The sequence below is a fragment of the Zosterops lateralis genome (assembly GCF_965231275.1).
Source record: "Zosterops lateralis genome assembly, chromosome: 11".
NCBI lineage: Eukaryota > Metazoa > Chordata > Aves > Passeriformes > Zosteropidae > Zosterops > Zosterops lateralis.
This window is the reverse complement of record NC_139771.1, coordinates 3,228,122-3,243,064: the sequence shown is the minus strand read 5'-3', so window position 1 is coordinate 3,243,064 and position 14,943 is coordinate 3,228,122. Positions and strand designations below refer to the sequence as shown.

Sequence of the window (14,943 nt, the reverse complement as noted above, 5' to 3'; positions counted from 1 at the left end):
TTTCTGGCTTTACATCCAGGCTCTCTGGCTTCAAGAACCCAGACAAAGCTCAGGGATGTTGGTTGTCATGCTCCCCTGCACCATGAGGGGAAAAGACAACTTTTATTCTTGTCACAGTCTTTCCTAACTCCTGAAATTCCAGCCTGTCTTTATTTATTCATGGCCTTGCAGCTGGTGGAGATGAAAAATATTAACTGTTATTAAAATCAGATTGAGCTATATCTACATTTCAGGGTGAGAAACCTTTGGGTTAGCCTTACTGAAGCCTGCAAGACCTTCGGTTTTGATGTACTTAAATGTCCAGTGTGACAGTCTTCAACTAAATCACATTAAAAATGCATGAAAGTTATTTGCACTGAGAATTTAGCTCAAATTCAAAGATGAGAACAGCCTAGTGTAGACTTGTTTCCATTTCAGATATTTTTAAGGACTAGCTTCCTTAATATTTCACTACATTCTCCCATCCAAATGGTGTAATTCCATATTATTTCTCTACCTGTATGTATCAGAGAGCAGCAGGATGTAATTTGTGATAAAATTCAGAAAGAGTAAGTGTTCCCAATAATTCCAGTAGAAATAGTGACAAATGGAAGTGATGCACCTGCCTAGGAAACTGTGGATATTCCTACAGAGAATTTTCTCACCTCCAAAGTGGATGAATATTCTCTACAGAACCTCTGTAGGACACTTCTCAGATTTTACTTAAGAAAATGTTAGCTTGATTTGAAAGTTCTTCTGACACAAGCTGGGTGCATGGCAAGGCCAGAGAGATGGGAATTGTCAGGTTTCTTCCCCTGCCTTTGCCAAAGTTGTGCTTTGCCTCTGGGCCAATGTGCTGCTCAGTCATCCTGTCTAATACAGAGAAATAAAGTCTCCACGTAGTAGAAAGTTGAATTCATTTAGGGGTTTTAAGTAGCAATTAAGAATATGGGGAGAAAGAGAGAGTATATGTACACCCATGCAGTGTTAGATGAATAAATTTGGCTTTGGAATCAAATGCATTAAATATGGTTTTGCTTGTCATCTATCACACTGATTTGCAAGGTTTCTCACAGTAGCAGGAACCTCTGCTGTAAATGTCTGAGGTTTATTGGACATTCTGAACTCAGACTGATCAGTGTGTTTTATGCAGACATATGGCCCCTCAGGAATGTGGCTTCATTAAACTGGTCCTGTGTCTCCAGGGATCTGTTGCCCTGTGAGGATGGAGCTGTGCAAAAACTACCCACAGAACAGTTCAAAGGCTTGACTTAAGCAGGGCCTGCTCTGCTGCCACTGTCCTGCCAATAAAACCAGAAAAGTGATTGGATTCTGACTCTGGAAGCCTTACCAGGGAGATGGTCCTTTGCTGCCCTTTTGAGTGTTTCTGCATTCAGGTGTTGAAAAAGAGAGACTTATTTTGGGGGGTTTTCTTTGTTTATGTAGTCCTACCACATGCCACAATTTAAAAGCCATTTTACTGCTCTCACTGTGAATCCTCATGCAGCATTTTTGCTTGGAGCTTTATTCTGTGAGCTTTTCCTGTTCCACATTGCTCCAGAAGGAGCTGTGCTGAATAACCTGGGGTGCTGTGGCAGGTTTGTGAGGAGCACAAACAGGATAGTTCAAACCATAGCTGAGCACAGCCCTGAGCTGGGTCAGCCTCGAAAGGGAGGAAAATTCCCCAGCTCTGTGCTCCGTGGTGGGAGTGGGAGGCTCATCACCTCAGCTGTAAAACCTTTGTAAAGTGTAAACACAAGCTGAGTTCAGCTTTTGTGAATGAATGAACGAACAGAAAAAGTGGTTTTTGCAGAAGTTTTTTAAAATCCCTCTGACTGAAGGGAACTCCCTGAAAGAAAACCGTTAGAGTATTAAATTTTCCACTAGTGTTGGGTAGGGATTTATGGCGGGGTTTTTTGGAGGAGTGGTTTTGATGTTTGAGTTTTTTCGTTTGGGTGTTTGGTTTGTTGGGGGATTTTATTTGCTTTTCCTCTGGAAAAAACTGGGTTTCTAGTGAGCTTTTGGCTGTGCTGATGAGCTGTGGGTGCAAGGAAAGGGCTCCTCTGGATGCGGGACAGGCTGCAGGGACCAGGGATGGGCGGGATGACAAAGGAGCTGCGCTGGCTCATCCAGCCGGGAATGGTTTTAGCCGCAGTTAAAGGCAAAGGGTCGCTGGAGCAGCCGGCAAACCGGCTTTCCTGGGAGCTCCTTGTAGCAATTAAGTGGCAACATAAGTTACTAATTGACCCTTTCAGTATGTGAAGTGACCTGTGCCTCATTTAAGGAGCTTAACTGGCCCCCGGGCAGTTTATCTGATGATAACGGGGTTGGGGACGGCCGCGGGTCCCGGCGGCTTTCCCGGCTTTGCTTCCCTTCACACAGGACAGGGCTACAGCAGGAAAATGCAGGACCTGCTTTTTGGGACTGGAGAGGAGTGGGGTGTGTTGCTGCAGAGTGGGTTTTTTTTTGTGGGTTTTTTTTTTTTTTTTTGTTTTTGTTTTTTTTTTTTTTTTTTTTTTTTTTTTTTTTTTTTTTTTGTTGTTGTTTTTTTTTTTGTTTTATGGTTTTCTTTGGGTGGGAGGAAAATGAGAATTCGCTCCTGGGTCTGATTGACCAGAGCTGGCGTTTATTCCCTTTTGATTCTGAAGCTGTGAATGAACTTCAGCATTTTTGTGGTCATAGAAAAATAAAATTCTGTTTAAATGAGTTGAGAAATCTTAATCGATTTTGACAACATTTTGCAATGAAATTGTTTTTCTTTTTTCTTTCTGTTATGAATGGTTTACATCTAAATCATTGATCAGCTCCACCCTAATTTGCAAACAACTGTGGTCTGTGCCTTAACCTTTTATTCCCTCAAAAATTCTAAATAAAACTCCTTATTTATTTCTCCAGATCATTTCTTCAGTAAGTTAAAAATTCTCCCTTAAAAGCAATGGTGATATTCAAGCTCTCAATCTTTTGAGCTCTTGGGCTTATAAAAGGCCAAAATAAACCAGCTGTGGTTGGTTAAAAACAAAGTTGGGTTCTGGAGAGATAAGAGCCTCTTTTAAAATAGATAATGTCATCAGCAAACAACAGCTAACTGAATATACATGTTTAAGTTTTGGAAAGTGATAACTCCTAGAGTCACAATGAGAAGTCAAAGATGAGTTTAGCCATCAGTCCGAAAATAAAACAAACATATTAAACTCAAGAGTTTTAGGTTTTTAGTCTAGTTAACCTATCTCAGACTTTTAGACAAATATTTGCCTTTCTATTGGAGGACTGGAAATTGTCCCAGAGCTTACTTAGCAGGTTGGTAGCTTGTCCCGGGGTCTGATAAGGGCATGTGGTGGTAATTAATTCTTTTTCTTTTTATGTGTAATGTTTCCTACTCAAACTGCTGCTACTGGAAAGATCATTGACTGCCTCTCCTAGGAAAGGCACAGGGTGTAGGAAATGCTGGTGTCCTGTAACCTTTGCTGAGCTCTCCTTGGGCTTGTGATACACAGAGATTTCTCTGTTTTCAAATATAAACAAGGTATCAGGTTTCCTGGTCCTGAGAGGGGGAAAGCTCCCTTGTTCATTCATAAATAGAGCTCTGGTGCAGGTGGTGGAATCAGGCCTGAAAATGAAGGCTCTGCTCTTGTGCGCTGCCACTGCCACCCTGTTGTGCTGCTGAACCTCCTGTGTTGAAGTTAAAAATGCTGCTTGCATGGGCTGGGATCCTCCCTGGCCATCTCAATGTGTTCCTGCAGGAAAAATGTCACCTGGCTGCCTGCTGAACTAAATAGGGGTCCTGAAATCCACCCTGTGCTGGCTGGGTGTCTTTTTAGCAAAGTGGGTCCATGTTGGAGAAAATGGGAATGGGGAAGAGGGCCAAGCCACAACTGAAGAGGAGACCCAGGGCTGGGGTACAGGCTTGACAATATTAATAGAAAATTTGACTAATTTGTAGTGTTGTTTATTACAGGTGCTTGCTTTCCTAACAGCCTGAGTGAGCTTTGAACTGTGGTTTGAGTGGTTTTAGCACATTTATGCTTTAAATGCATCCCATAATGAGGTTTTCTTGGTCTAAAGAAGCTGTTACACTTTATGAGCTGGGCTTTTAAAGTGACCAAGTTGAGTAGACTTTATTTCAATTATGTCTCAAGTTGTTTTCTTTAGAACTACCCCAAGTCCCTCTCTTTGCTTTTGGTGTTTTAGAATAGCTGAATGCATACTGACTGACTTTAATAAGAGCACAGTCCTATTTCAAAGGTTTTTTTAGACTTTCTTTTCCAATTTCTCACTAGTGGTATTGCTCTTTCCTGGGTGGTTTTTAATTTAAAACACCAACAGTCCAGTGTGCCTGGAGTTCTGAGTCTCTCATATTTGTTGCTATAAATACAGAGCTTGTCTGATTACATTTCCCTCTCACAAATTTTAAGCAACCCCAAAATCCTCAGGATTTCACTGTTTTCCAGACCAAGTCCAGATAAAAGTTCTGTTCACAGGCAATGAAAGACCAAGTAATGTTGTCCATTTCTTGAAATCTGTTCACTGCACACTTGTGTACTCAGTCATTTGGAACTGGGGTGGGTTTTGCTGTGGTTGCAGTAGCCTAAAGCTACTGAATTAGGAGTGTTTGGCTTCTCTTCCAGATGCTGGTTCCAGTGTGGAAGAAATGGAATTCAACTGGGATGAGTATCTAGAAGACACAGGAGCAACTGCAGCCCCCCATGGATCTTTTAAACATGTGAGTAGGGGAGTGTGTGTGTGCTTAGCATCTCCTGCATTGTTTCTTTCATGCACTAGGTATTCAGGGTTATTTTAAAAAAGCTGCTGCTCTCAAATTTGGAAGACTAACTAGAATCATGCTTTTATAGAGAAATGCAGAGTTTAACCTTTTTATTATTGTCTCTTGTCTTCCTCTCTGTACTGAGCACAGGGTAACCTCACCCACAAGTGCTGAAATCTAAGGAGTTAAGGTCTTTTCTGCACCAGGAGATAAGCCTGATTTTTCTCAAGAAGCTCAAAATATTCAGTCTCTTTCTTCTTTTGTTGATTGCTCCTGCTATGGAGGAGTAGCTTTAGAAAGCTGGTGGCAGAATAGTCCTTGAATAGCAGAATTCAGATGTGCTCTCAAAGAAGGCGTTAATGGCAGTCTTGAGGAGGCAAGGAGAAAATAACAGCTCTGCCAAACACCTGACTGTAGTAGTTAGAAAACTGACTAGGATAATTGCTGATAACAGGCTAATGAATAGGATGAAGTCTTGATAAGCCCTTGTCTTTACCCTTGGACATCTTAAATGTTTGCTGGTAAAGTCCTGGAGGGCACTGTCCCATTGGGGGAGATCTGAGTGTGAAATCTGCCTTCTTGTACAGGGTCCTCAGTGAAGGTGAGCTGTACAGAGCTGTGTCCAAACCTGTTGGTTCTCTTCCAACAATTAAAGTACCTTCCAGACTGCCAGACTGGTGACTGTGTGTGACACATTGCTTGGAAGACACCCTGTGGTGCTCAGGATTTTGGGTCCAATACCATGACTTTCAGTATGAGAAAACTTAAATCAGCAGGAAAACAGACTGAGGTCTGTTTGTGAAGAATCAAAAGTATTTTGAGTTCAAGGGTAACCTGGAGAAATGAAGAATATTAAATAATCTGTTAAAATATGTCAGTTTTGTTAGTAGCAAAGATGCACAGAAAATACAGGCTTCATAGAGGCTGTTAGAACACTGGGGTGTAATTGTAAGTTTTTTTGTTCAGAGTAAAAATTCAGGTATCTCATTTCTGAAGGGAAGGAGACTGTGCTTGCTTTATTTTTTCCTGGGTGTACTGAGGCTGTAGCAAGAGCTAACTTAGAGTGGTAATGTCCATCCACCTCACACTGAGGGCACAGCATGGAACTAGAGCAATGGCATTTTGCAGTGATACAAGGAATGGTCTGTCTCTGGTGTGATATACCTCACTGGATCTCTCTTGAAGAGGCCTGCTATCATAGCTTGGACACTATATGATTAATTGTAATGCCAGCCTTACAGCAGTGGCCAATTGAATTTTGTTAATTAGCAGGAGAAACACTTCGAAATATTCGCTGCACCTGCACGAGTTCAGCTGTGTCAAGTCTGAGGCCTGGTGGCTGTGCCCATGGTTGATAAAAATACAATTAGGTTTTAAAAACCTTCCACATTTTGTATTGTTGTTAATCTCTACCTGTGAGGAGCACAGTGCAGTTTGGCTGGTGAGGTGACAGGGTGATGGAGAATGGTTTGGTGAGGAGGTGTGGGCAAAGCCCAGCCCCTTTGTCCCACTGCCCTGGGGGGGCTTGGGGGGCCTGGACCTCTGCAAAGAGGTCATCAGGAAATGCATGTTCAGAATGGAACCACTGGGCATTTTCTACCAGAGCCCCTTAGAATTTGTCCAGAGACCAGTGTTGATGTTCTCTGTAATAAGCTTGGCATAAAATCTTGAGAAGTTATTGCTGGCACTGAATTGACAGGCAGAGGGAGGAGCATATTTATATCAGAGTCTTGCTCTTAATAGAAAGGCAGGAGTGCAAGGTGGTATGCTGGGGGTTTCTGGTCCATTAGAAGGTAATGTGTTGGAAAAGGTGGAGTAGAGAGCCTCACTGCCTCCCAGTGGAGAGTGACTGCCTGTCCTTGTGACACAGCCCTGGGACAAGGTTAGTGTGATCCCAGGATATATCAGCTGGGTGATTTTCAGTGGAGAGCAGGCAGGCACAGATGTGGCTGTGCTGGTGATTGTGGTCCCTCCAGCTCAAATCCAGTGTTCCAGTTTCTTGGCTTTAAAAATGACATGTTTTTATAATCCACAGTCAGGAGAGCTAACAAGCTTTACTCTCAAAAAAACACGAGTGGGAAAATCTGAGCTGAAGAATAGTATTGGCACAAGAGGAAATGAATATATATGAAAAATTAATTAATATAAATGCATTTTTAAGTGGAACTTTATGGCTTTAGTTTGGCTCTTTTTAAATGCTGAAGTAGTGAGGTTGTGGGTGAGAAATATACCTAAGTCATGTTGTAGGAGAATACATGGTCAGATTAAGAAAATGTAATCAATGATTATATAGCTTGTGTTACCAAAGAACTGGACTTGCTGATGGGAGAAGTGACTTTCTATATTTGTATGCTTATATTAATTCTGAAAGTTTTGCCTTCCTATGGATAAGATGCCTTGGAAAATTTAAGCCACTTCTCAAATTGTGTTCTAATGTTTAATTTGTTAGCATTTTAAATATTAAACAATATCAAGATCAAAGTGACTGTTTGGTGTAAAATGTAGCAGGAAAAAGAACTTACCAAAAGCTGGAGCTGTAATGAATGGTGGTGTTATCCCCCCAAGTCTAAATACATTTCCTCTAGAACTGAATGGTCTTTTTAAATTCCTTTCTGCCCTTTACAAACACAAGTGTGACCATGAAAAACAAGCTGGTGTTCAGCATCATCTGAACACATGTATTTGTTATGTGTTCTTTCATGCTCTTAATCCTTTTTTGTCTGTTCATTACAATCTCCCCCTGAGCTGAGTCTCACCCCTGGCTCTGGCTTATGCCGTGGCAGAAATTGAGGGGCAGCACCTTATGGGAAGGGGGCATGGAGTCACAGCTCCTGGGCAGCTCAGCCACCTTGCTGGACCCAGAGGTGCAGAGGAGGTGCTCTGGAGGGTGCCCATCCTGGGCAGGGAGCCCGTGGAGGATCCCTGAGCTCTGAGCTGGCCCAGCCTGGCAGCGCTGCCGGGAGAGGGCGCGGGCAGCGGCTCTGTCTGCGGCATTCCCGGGACATGGCCCGGGGGGCTTGGGAAAGGCTCCTGCCTGCAGGGAACGCTCCTCCTGCTGCTCCTGGCTTTGCTGAAACCTGCTCTCCCTGCTGTGAGGCTTTGTTGAAAGATTGGGTATAGGGAGCAGCACAGATTTTCCAATTCTTCAAATGCTGCATTAAGCTCGAGGCTTTTCTCTCTGGAATCAGAACATCTAGTTTTTGGGAATATCTCTTCAGCGAGACAGCTGTCTTTTTAAGAGACACCCTCTATAATACCACTTCAAAATGCCTGCAGGTATTGGGTCCTGCTGATTAGCTTTTTAAGAAGAGATTTCTCTAAGTAAAGGGTATTAACCCTAAGGATATGAACAGTTAACACAAGCATATGCTTTTCTTTCTGGTGTAGTTCTCTTAGTTTTATTTTTAGGAAACCAGTATGTGCTGGCTGATGAGACTATAATAGCTATGGCAGTTACTGAACTGTCAGCACAGAACTGGGAATAAATACCTCAGAAAATATCTGCTCCATCTGCATCATACTGAAAACCTTTCTTGTAGTTGGTTTAAAGAGGAAATGGAACTTGGGACATCTTAAAGAAGGAAAACACGGAGTTACAGTCAACTGAGAAAAGGGAATTGACATGTCAGAATTTTAATTAGGAGTGAGGTCCTGGAATTAAGCATAGATCAGAACATTCTATAGAGAGAGCAGAACAGGGTCCATCTGCTCTTTTGGGATTATTCGAGTTAGGAGAAGTTAGGGATATGAGAAACTTAAGGTGTTGTCTTCTCTTTTAAATCTCTCATTTCAGTGTCAGTCAGTTTGGTCACCTGCACACAGCACACCCACATACAAACAGAGCACTCCCAGTGTTTGGTGCTTTATTGTTGTCAAAGCATGAAGAATACAGACTGATTGTGTTCCATGCAATTTATGTAACAGTGCTGCATATAGAATTATTTAGGTTCTTGCATAGAGAGGTTAAAAATCCTTATTCTGCACTTTGTGCAGGTTTGTGACTTCTTAGATGAGCATGGTGGAAGAGACAGATATTGTTACCTAAGGCATGTGTTTGTACTTTAAATGGGCTTTTTGTCCAAAGACCTTGAATGAGACAGTTGAACACAACAAGTCAAAGTTGTGGTGCTGAGTTTGATCTTTAGTTTTGCTCAGGTTGACAGCCCAGCTATGAGTGGGAAAGCCTTTCAGTGATGTGGAAAGGTATTGTCTAGGGCAGAAAATGGTGCAGTATTGCTTTAAGCTTGAAAAGATACTCTGGAATGCAAAGAAGATTTCATTAATGATGATTCCAGTCTGGGTCCCATAATGTGATAAAGCTGTTTCTCTGAAGAGACTGGCTACCATTTGGCTTGAGTTTTTTTGCTACTGAACTTGTCTAAATTGTTCCCTCTGTCATTCAGCAAAGTTTCTGAGAGGTGCTCAGATGTGATGCTCTTCCTCCTCTCCAGGTGGATACAAGTCTGCAGAACGGTTTTGCCCCTGGCATGAAGCTGGAAGTGGCTGTCAAGTCTGACCAGAACACCTACTGGGTCGCCACCATCATCACGACGTGCGGGCAGCTGCTGCTGCTGCGCTACGACGGCTATGGCGAGGACCGCAAGGCCGACTTCTGGTGTGACATCCTGACTGCTGACCTGCACCCCATCGGATGGTGTCAGCAGAACAAGAAGATTCTCAAAGTGCCTGAAGGTGCCAGCTCTGTGTGCAGAGACAGGGGAACGCTCCCAGGCCTGCTGCTGTCCTGTGTCAGTTGGGCAGGCAGCCGGTGTAGCTGCTGTGGTGTGCAGGTGCTGTTGCTGTGGGGACAGGCTGAGGTTATCTGCTGTGTTTTCCTGAAATCCCATGGCAGAGACTTGTGGTTATCTACTGTGCCAAAATCTACTGCTTTGACATTTCCTTTAAGGTTGTTTTTTTGTTTTGTTTCTTTGGTTTAATTTGTTACTGATGTGTGACAGATTCTCTTGAATTAGGCAGTGCGAGAGTGTGGTAACATCTTGTGTCTGAATCATCTTTATCTGGCAGGAAAAATCACAGTCTTTCTCTTTCACTCTTTGCTTAGGGATCAAGGACAAGATACCTGACCAGGAGGAGTTCCTGCAGCAGGTGCTGAAGGGGGCCTGCAGTGCCCCTGCTAACCTGCTGGAGGGGGTAAGTGCTGCAAGGGACAGCATATTGGGTTTTGTCTTGGTTTTGCCGTTCATCATTAAGGGGAGCTTATTTGAATTGTCAGTTCAATTCCCTTTTTAAGTTTAGGGAGCACTGTAATATGATGTTGACCCTAGAGTTTCACTCTCTAGTATTTCTTATTTACAGTATTTAATTTTTGTAGTGTTGTCCTGAAATGTATCTGTTGCTGCAGGTTTGGGTTGTTCATTAATCCTGGCAAAAGAAAGGTCTTTTTCAACTCCCTAAGGTTTCAGTCTTCTTCCTATTCTGTTCCTCCTCCATACAGCTCTAAGAAAATAATACTTTATTTATCTGGCTTTCATATTGTCTCCTTTCTCAATTGACTCCTTTCACTTCACATTGTTTTGTTTTGGCATCTTTTACTAACGGTCACGTTATTGTTTCACGTAAATATTGCATCTTTGCTAGTGAAGAATCAAATTTTTATCCCCTGCTCTGCACTTGAAACCATATCTGCACCTTATATCAGTGTCTGGTTGTAAAGTGCAGAACATAATGGTTTTTGGAAAATGCCTTTGACATCTTCATTACAGCTAACAGTTCTGTCTGTATGTTTCTGTCTAGTCATCTTTGTATGCTGGATGACTCAGTTTTAGAAAGAGATTATTCATGTTTCCTTCAAACCTGGAATATAAAAATGATAATATCTCTCAAAATGATAATGAGGACTTAAATGAAATGTGTGCCTGTGTACAGGCAATGCAGAAGCTCTGACTCAAACACCAGCGATTCCAAACCTTGTCACTTCTGACTTGAGTTAGGAAGGGACATGGATTTCTGCGCTGCTGTGTTCATACTTTATTTATGCAGACAAAATGCGTGTAAAGGGGTGGGAGTACAGCAGTTGTTTTGTTCTGTTGTACAGAATAATTTTTGTTCTTTTTGTAGCTTCACAGAGGGAAAAATCCATTGGATCTCATTGCACCTGGCTCCCGACTGGAACTGCAAAACATCCGGGATTCCCTGGAGGCCTGGATAGTCAACGTGGTAGAAAATGTTGGTGGGAGGCTGAAGTTGAGATATGAAGGCCTGGAGGATTTGGACAAATTTGACCAGTGGCTCTTCTATTTGGACCCTTTCCTTCACCAAGTGGGTTGGGCAGCTCAGCATGGATACAGCCTGCAACCACCTTCAGGTACCTGACAGCACAGACCTTGTGTTTGGTGATCAGAATGTAGAGGCTGCTGCTTTAGTGCTCTGAATTGTCCTCCTGGGTGCACGTGGTGGTCACATAATCCATGGGATCTGACAAGTCGTGTACCGAATAAAATGTAGGTAAAGGTACAAATAGTCCTACAAGGCTTTTCACCCACTTGCTCTAAAGCTGCTAAATGCTGTCAGAGCTTTCCTCCTGTTTGTGCAAAGGAAAGAATTGCCTTCATGATTTAGTTATTTTTGGTATGTTTGTTTTCCTGGTGTGGAAAAAGTATTTTGGTTTTGGACTGCTGCTCAGCAGGAGCTTTTGCGGTTGAGACCCTCAAGCCTGCTGAACTGATATTTAGATACTGTATAAAGATATAAAAATGTCCCTTAAAAGAAGGAACTTGTGCATGGAAGTGGAAGCAGAGGCTGGGACCGATGGACACATCTTTCAGGCATGTCCATGTCAGGGCAGATCATCAGAGGAGGGGAGCAAAAAGTGGCAGAAGCAAAAGGGGAAACTTGTGAGCTTGCTAGTGATGTAACATGTTTCCTGATGAGGGGACACATTGGGATAAAGAATTTGACAGTTTAGAGGGGCACAAATAAAGCTTTATTGCTGTGTGTTCTGAGGGAAAAGAGGAAGAAAAATGACTACTCATTCTTTCTCTCTCTTTTTCTTCAAGCCATTAGGTCCTTGAGGAGTGAAGCAGATTGGCAAGAGATCCTGAAGAAGGTGAAAGAGGAGGAGGAGGAGTCATCTGTTCCTACAGACCTTTTTAAGGTAGTTTAATGCTGTGGATGATACCATGAAAATGCTATATTCATGAGAAATGATTCATGGAAGTCAGTCACCCAAAATTCTTTCCTCGTTTTGTTCTGTTGGTTTTTAAAATTTATTTCCTTTCTCTCTCTGGCTTAAAAACGTAATTATAAGGTAAAATAATCACACTGGTATCAGTTAAGTTAGAGAATGCACCCATCACAGTTATGTGAGTCGTTAGTTGTCATGGTTCACACGTTTAATCCTTCAGGTTCTTCGTTCATTTTTCTCAGCTTTGTTTGGACCCATAAATAGAAGTAGAGGTCCTATTGCTCTTGAATTTGTTGGGTCATGTACAGAGCAGGAGACAGATAATTCTGGAGCAGGAGCCCTGTTCTGCATGTTTCTGTTAGACTGGAAATGATGGAGGCCTGTATAGTTCTCATTTAGTATAGTTCATGAGGAGTGCTAAAGGTTACAGGGAAAAACCTCAGAACATTTCTATCAACTCATGAGACCACTCTGCATTACCAAATCGTGCTTCTGTGTGGAGAACATCAGAGGAAGAAGTCACAGGGACTCGGTTTCCTAAAACTCACCAAAAACTGTCAGTCTCAGGGGACATTGTTGGCCTTTTCATTTAGAGAAGTTGCCAATACTAGGACATGTTGATTTCTTAGAACGAACTGAAAAAACTCCTTAAAAACTCATCCTCTTCAGTTGATTTATGAGTTGCATCTCTTTTGTGATGGAGGAGGGCAGGTAATCACAGCAACACATCATTTTCCAGGATAAACCTGTGATCGGAGTGCACTCCTTCTCTGAAGGCATGAAGCTGGAGGCTGTGGACCCCATGGCTCCCTTTGTTATCTCTCCTGCTACAGTTCTCAAGGTACCAGGGTTCTTAAACCAGTCCTGCTAAGATTCAGTTCTACTGCTACTTCTCTTCTTAAATGCTCAGGGAATTCTCATTAACTGGTTATCTTAAAATCTTGTGCTGGTTTTCAAATGAAGTATGTTGTATGTCTCCCTCAGGAGACAGGCTGCCTAATAAAACAGCTGCTGATGGTGAAGCCATTGGATTTCAATGGAGGGGAAAAGTTCCATAAAGATACAAGTTCAAAAGATCAAATTATTAAAAAAAAAAAGAAATTATCAAAAATTGTCAAACCTGGTTTTTTGAAATTTGGTATAACCCCTCATAATCTGAATATCCATCTGAAGATAGTATTTTGGGGTTTTGATTTTGTGACTATTATGTCATTACTAAGTACACATGACATTTAGATGGCCTGATTTCCAAACAAGGGATTTGAAAGTTGAAATGAAAACTGTCCCACATGATCAGGCATTACTTTTCTTGCTATTTGCTTGTCCTGCTGCTATTTACTTCAGGAGTGTAGTGGGTTTATTTGTGACAGTCCATCCTGGGACACAATTCAGCCTTGTTGAAATAAGCAGTTTGTTATACAATAGTAAGAAGACCACAAATGCTAATTTCTTCTGTGCATTTTTCATGAGAAAACTCCCTAAAGCACTTGATCACCTTACCTTTTAAGTGCTCAGACATTAAGTTTTATTATTTACATTTGTTAAGTTTCTGGATAACACAGATGGGTCTACTGGTTTATGAATCACAAAGATTTTTCAATTTTATTTTCTTTGTAACCCTCACAGTATTACAAGGTAAAGAGTTCCCATCAGGCAATTTAATGAAGTTATCAGAATCTGTCTCACAGGAGTTCTCACAGGTTCTCTTTTGGCTGACTCCAGGTGTACAATGACAAATATTTCCTGATAGAAATGGATGACTTGAGACCTGAGCGCGCGGGCGGCCAGCGCTACGTCTGCCACATCAACAGCGCCGGCATCTTCCCGGTGCAGTGGAGCCTGAAGAACGGGCTGCACCTCAGCCCTCCCCCAGGTATGTCTGTGCAGCCTCCTCCTGCCTGCTCCTGCTCCTCCCCCTGTGTCTGCCCAGCCACCTCACATGGGGCACCGTTTGCCGAGATTTTGGCGCATCCTCATTGAAGGCTAAAAGCTAGGTGATTGTAAAAGAAGTCCTTTATTGCATCGTTAAATCAGTCCTATGAAGGCAAAGTTATCAGCGTCTGTAGCAGCAGGCAGAAGCCTTGTAACATGAAGTCTCTAAATCCCAAGCAAAAATAGCAGCCATGGTAGTAGTAGAGGCCTCAGTGGTCTGTGTCCCTTGAGTGTCTTATCAGTAGCAGTTCATGTAGTAGCAGCAACAGCAGCATTGGTGTTCTCATGAGTCTTCTGTGTGTGTGTTCTCAGAGTAGTACCACTTTCATTCTAGTTTTGGCCAATTAGGTATATACACAAATTTTCTACATCCTTGCTGGACCAATCCTAAGTTAAGATTGATGTACAAAGACAAATGCAAATTCCTACATGAATTCTACACGTACAGCTCTCTCTGTTCTATCTAAGAATTTCTAGCAAGGCTACATTATTTTTATTATGACTAGAATTTAACTAACTTTGCAAAAAGCAGTATCACTGAACTATAAGCTAGGTACTAGGTTTCTTTCTTACTTACTAACACAGACTCTGATTTTAAGACACTTAGAAATCCACTGTTTATTTAAGGCTAGATTCGTATTTCTACTTCTGCCCCTCTGCTCAGGACAGCACTTGGACAAAGCAATGGCACATAGCAGCACAAGAAAGATCTAGTCCTGAAAATCAGAAGATTTGAGTTTGAGGAGCTGAAGTTTCAGTGTGCATTTGGGAGGATGAGAGAGGCTGAGAATGCTGGTCATGCATAACAACCTGAACACTTTGAATGAATGGAGTGAGAGTTCCAGACCTGAAAGAAATGTTGATTTCAGACTTAATTAACATGTTATCAGAAGCCTGTAGTCTGTGCATTAGATTTTTGCTTCTGGTCAGAATGGAACATTGATATCCAACTTTTTATAATATTTTTAGGCTATCTTATCACTCAGTAGTTAATGAACTTTTTTTTTTACCAATGGCCTATCAGGCACTGTTGCAGATTGTTGAAACATTGCTTCAGGACATAAGGGAATAGGATAGTGTTCCTGCACTGCTGAAAAATTTATTCATTTTGTCAAGCTGGAAGTGT

At 42.1% G+C, this 14,943-nt stretch overlaps 1 protein-coding gene across 1 annotated transcript in view; it reads left to right on the top strand.

Moving 5' to 3' along the window:
- Positions 1-14,943, top strand: part of SFMBT1 (Scm like with four mbt domains 1) — a 71,823-nt gene that overhangs the window by 39,099 nt on the left and 17,781 nt on the right. The window contains exons 3-9 of the mRNA XM_083869573.1: positions 4,605-4,699; positions 9,193-9,433; positions 9,804-9,892; positions 10,820-11,066; positions 11,758-11,855; positions 12,625-12,726; positions 13,608-13,758. Coding sequence (XP_083725699.1) covers positions 4,605-4,699; positions 9,193-9,433; positions 9,804-9,892; positions 10,820-11,066; positions 11,758-11,855; positions 12,625-12,726; positions 13,608-13,758 — 1,023 coding nt within the window. The remainder of the gene's footprint in view (positions 1-4,604; positions 4,700-9,192; positions 9,434-9,803; positions 9,893-10,819; positions 11,067-11,757; positions 11,856-12,624; positions 12,727-13,607; positions 13,759-14,943) is intronic.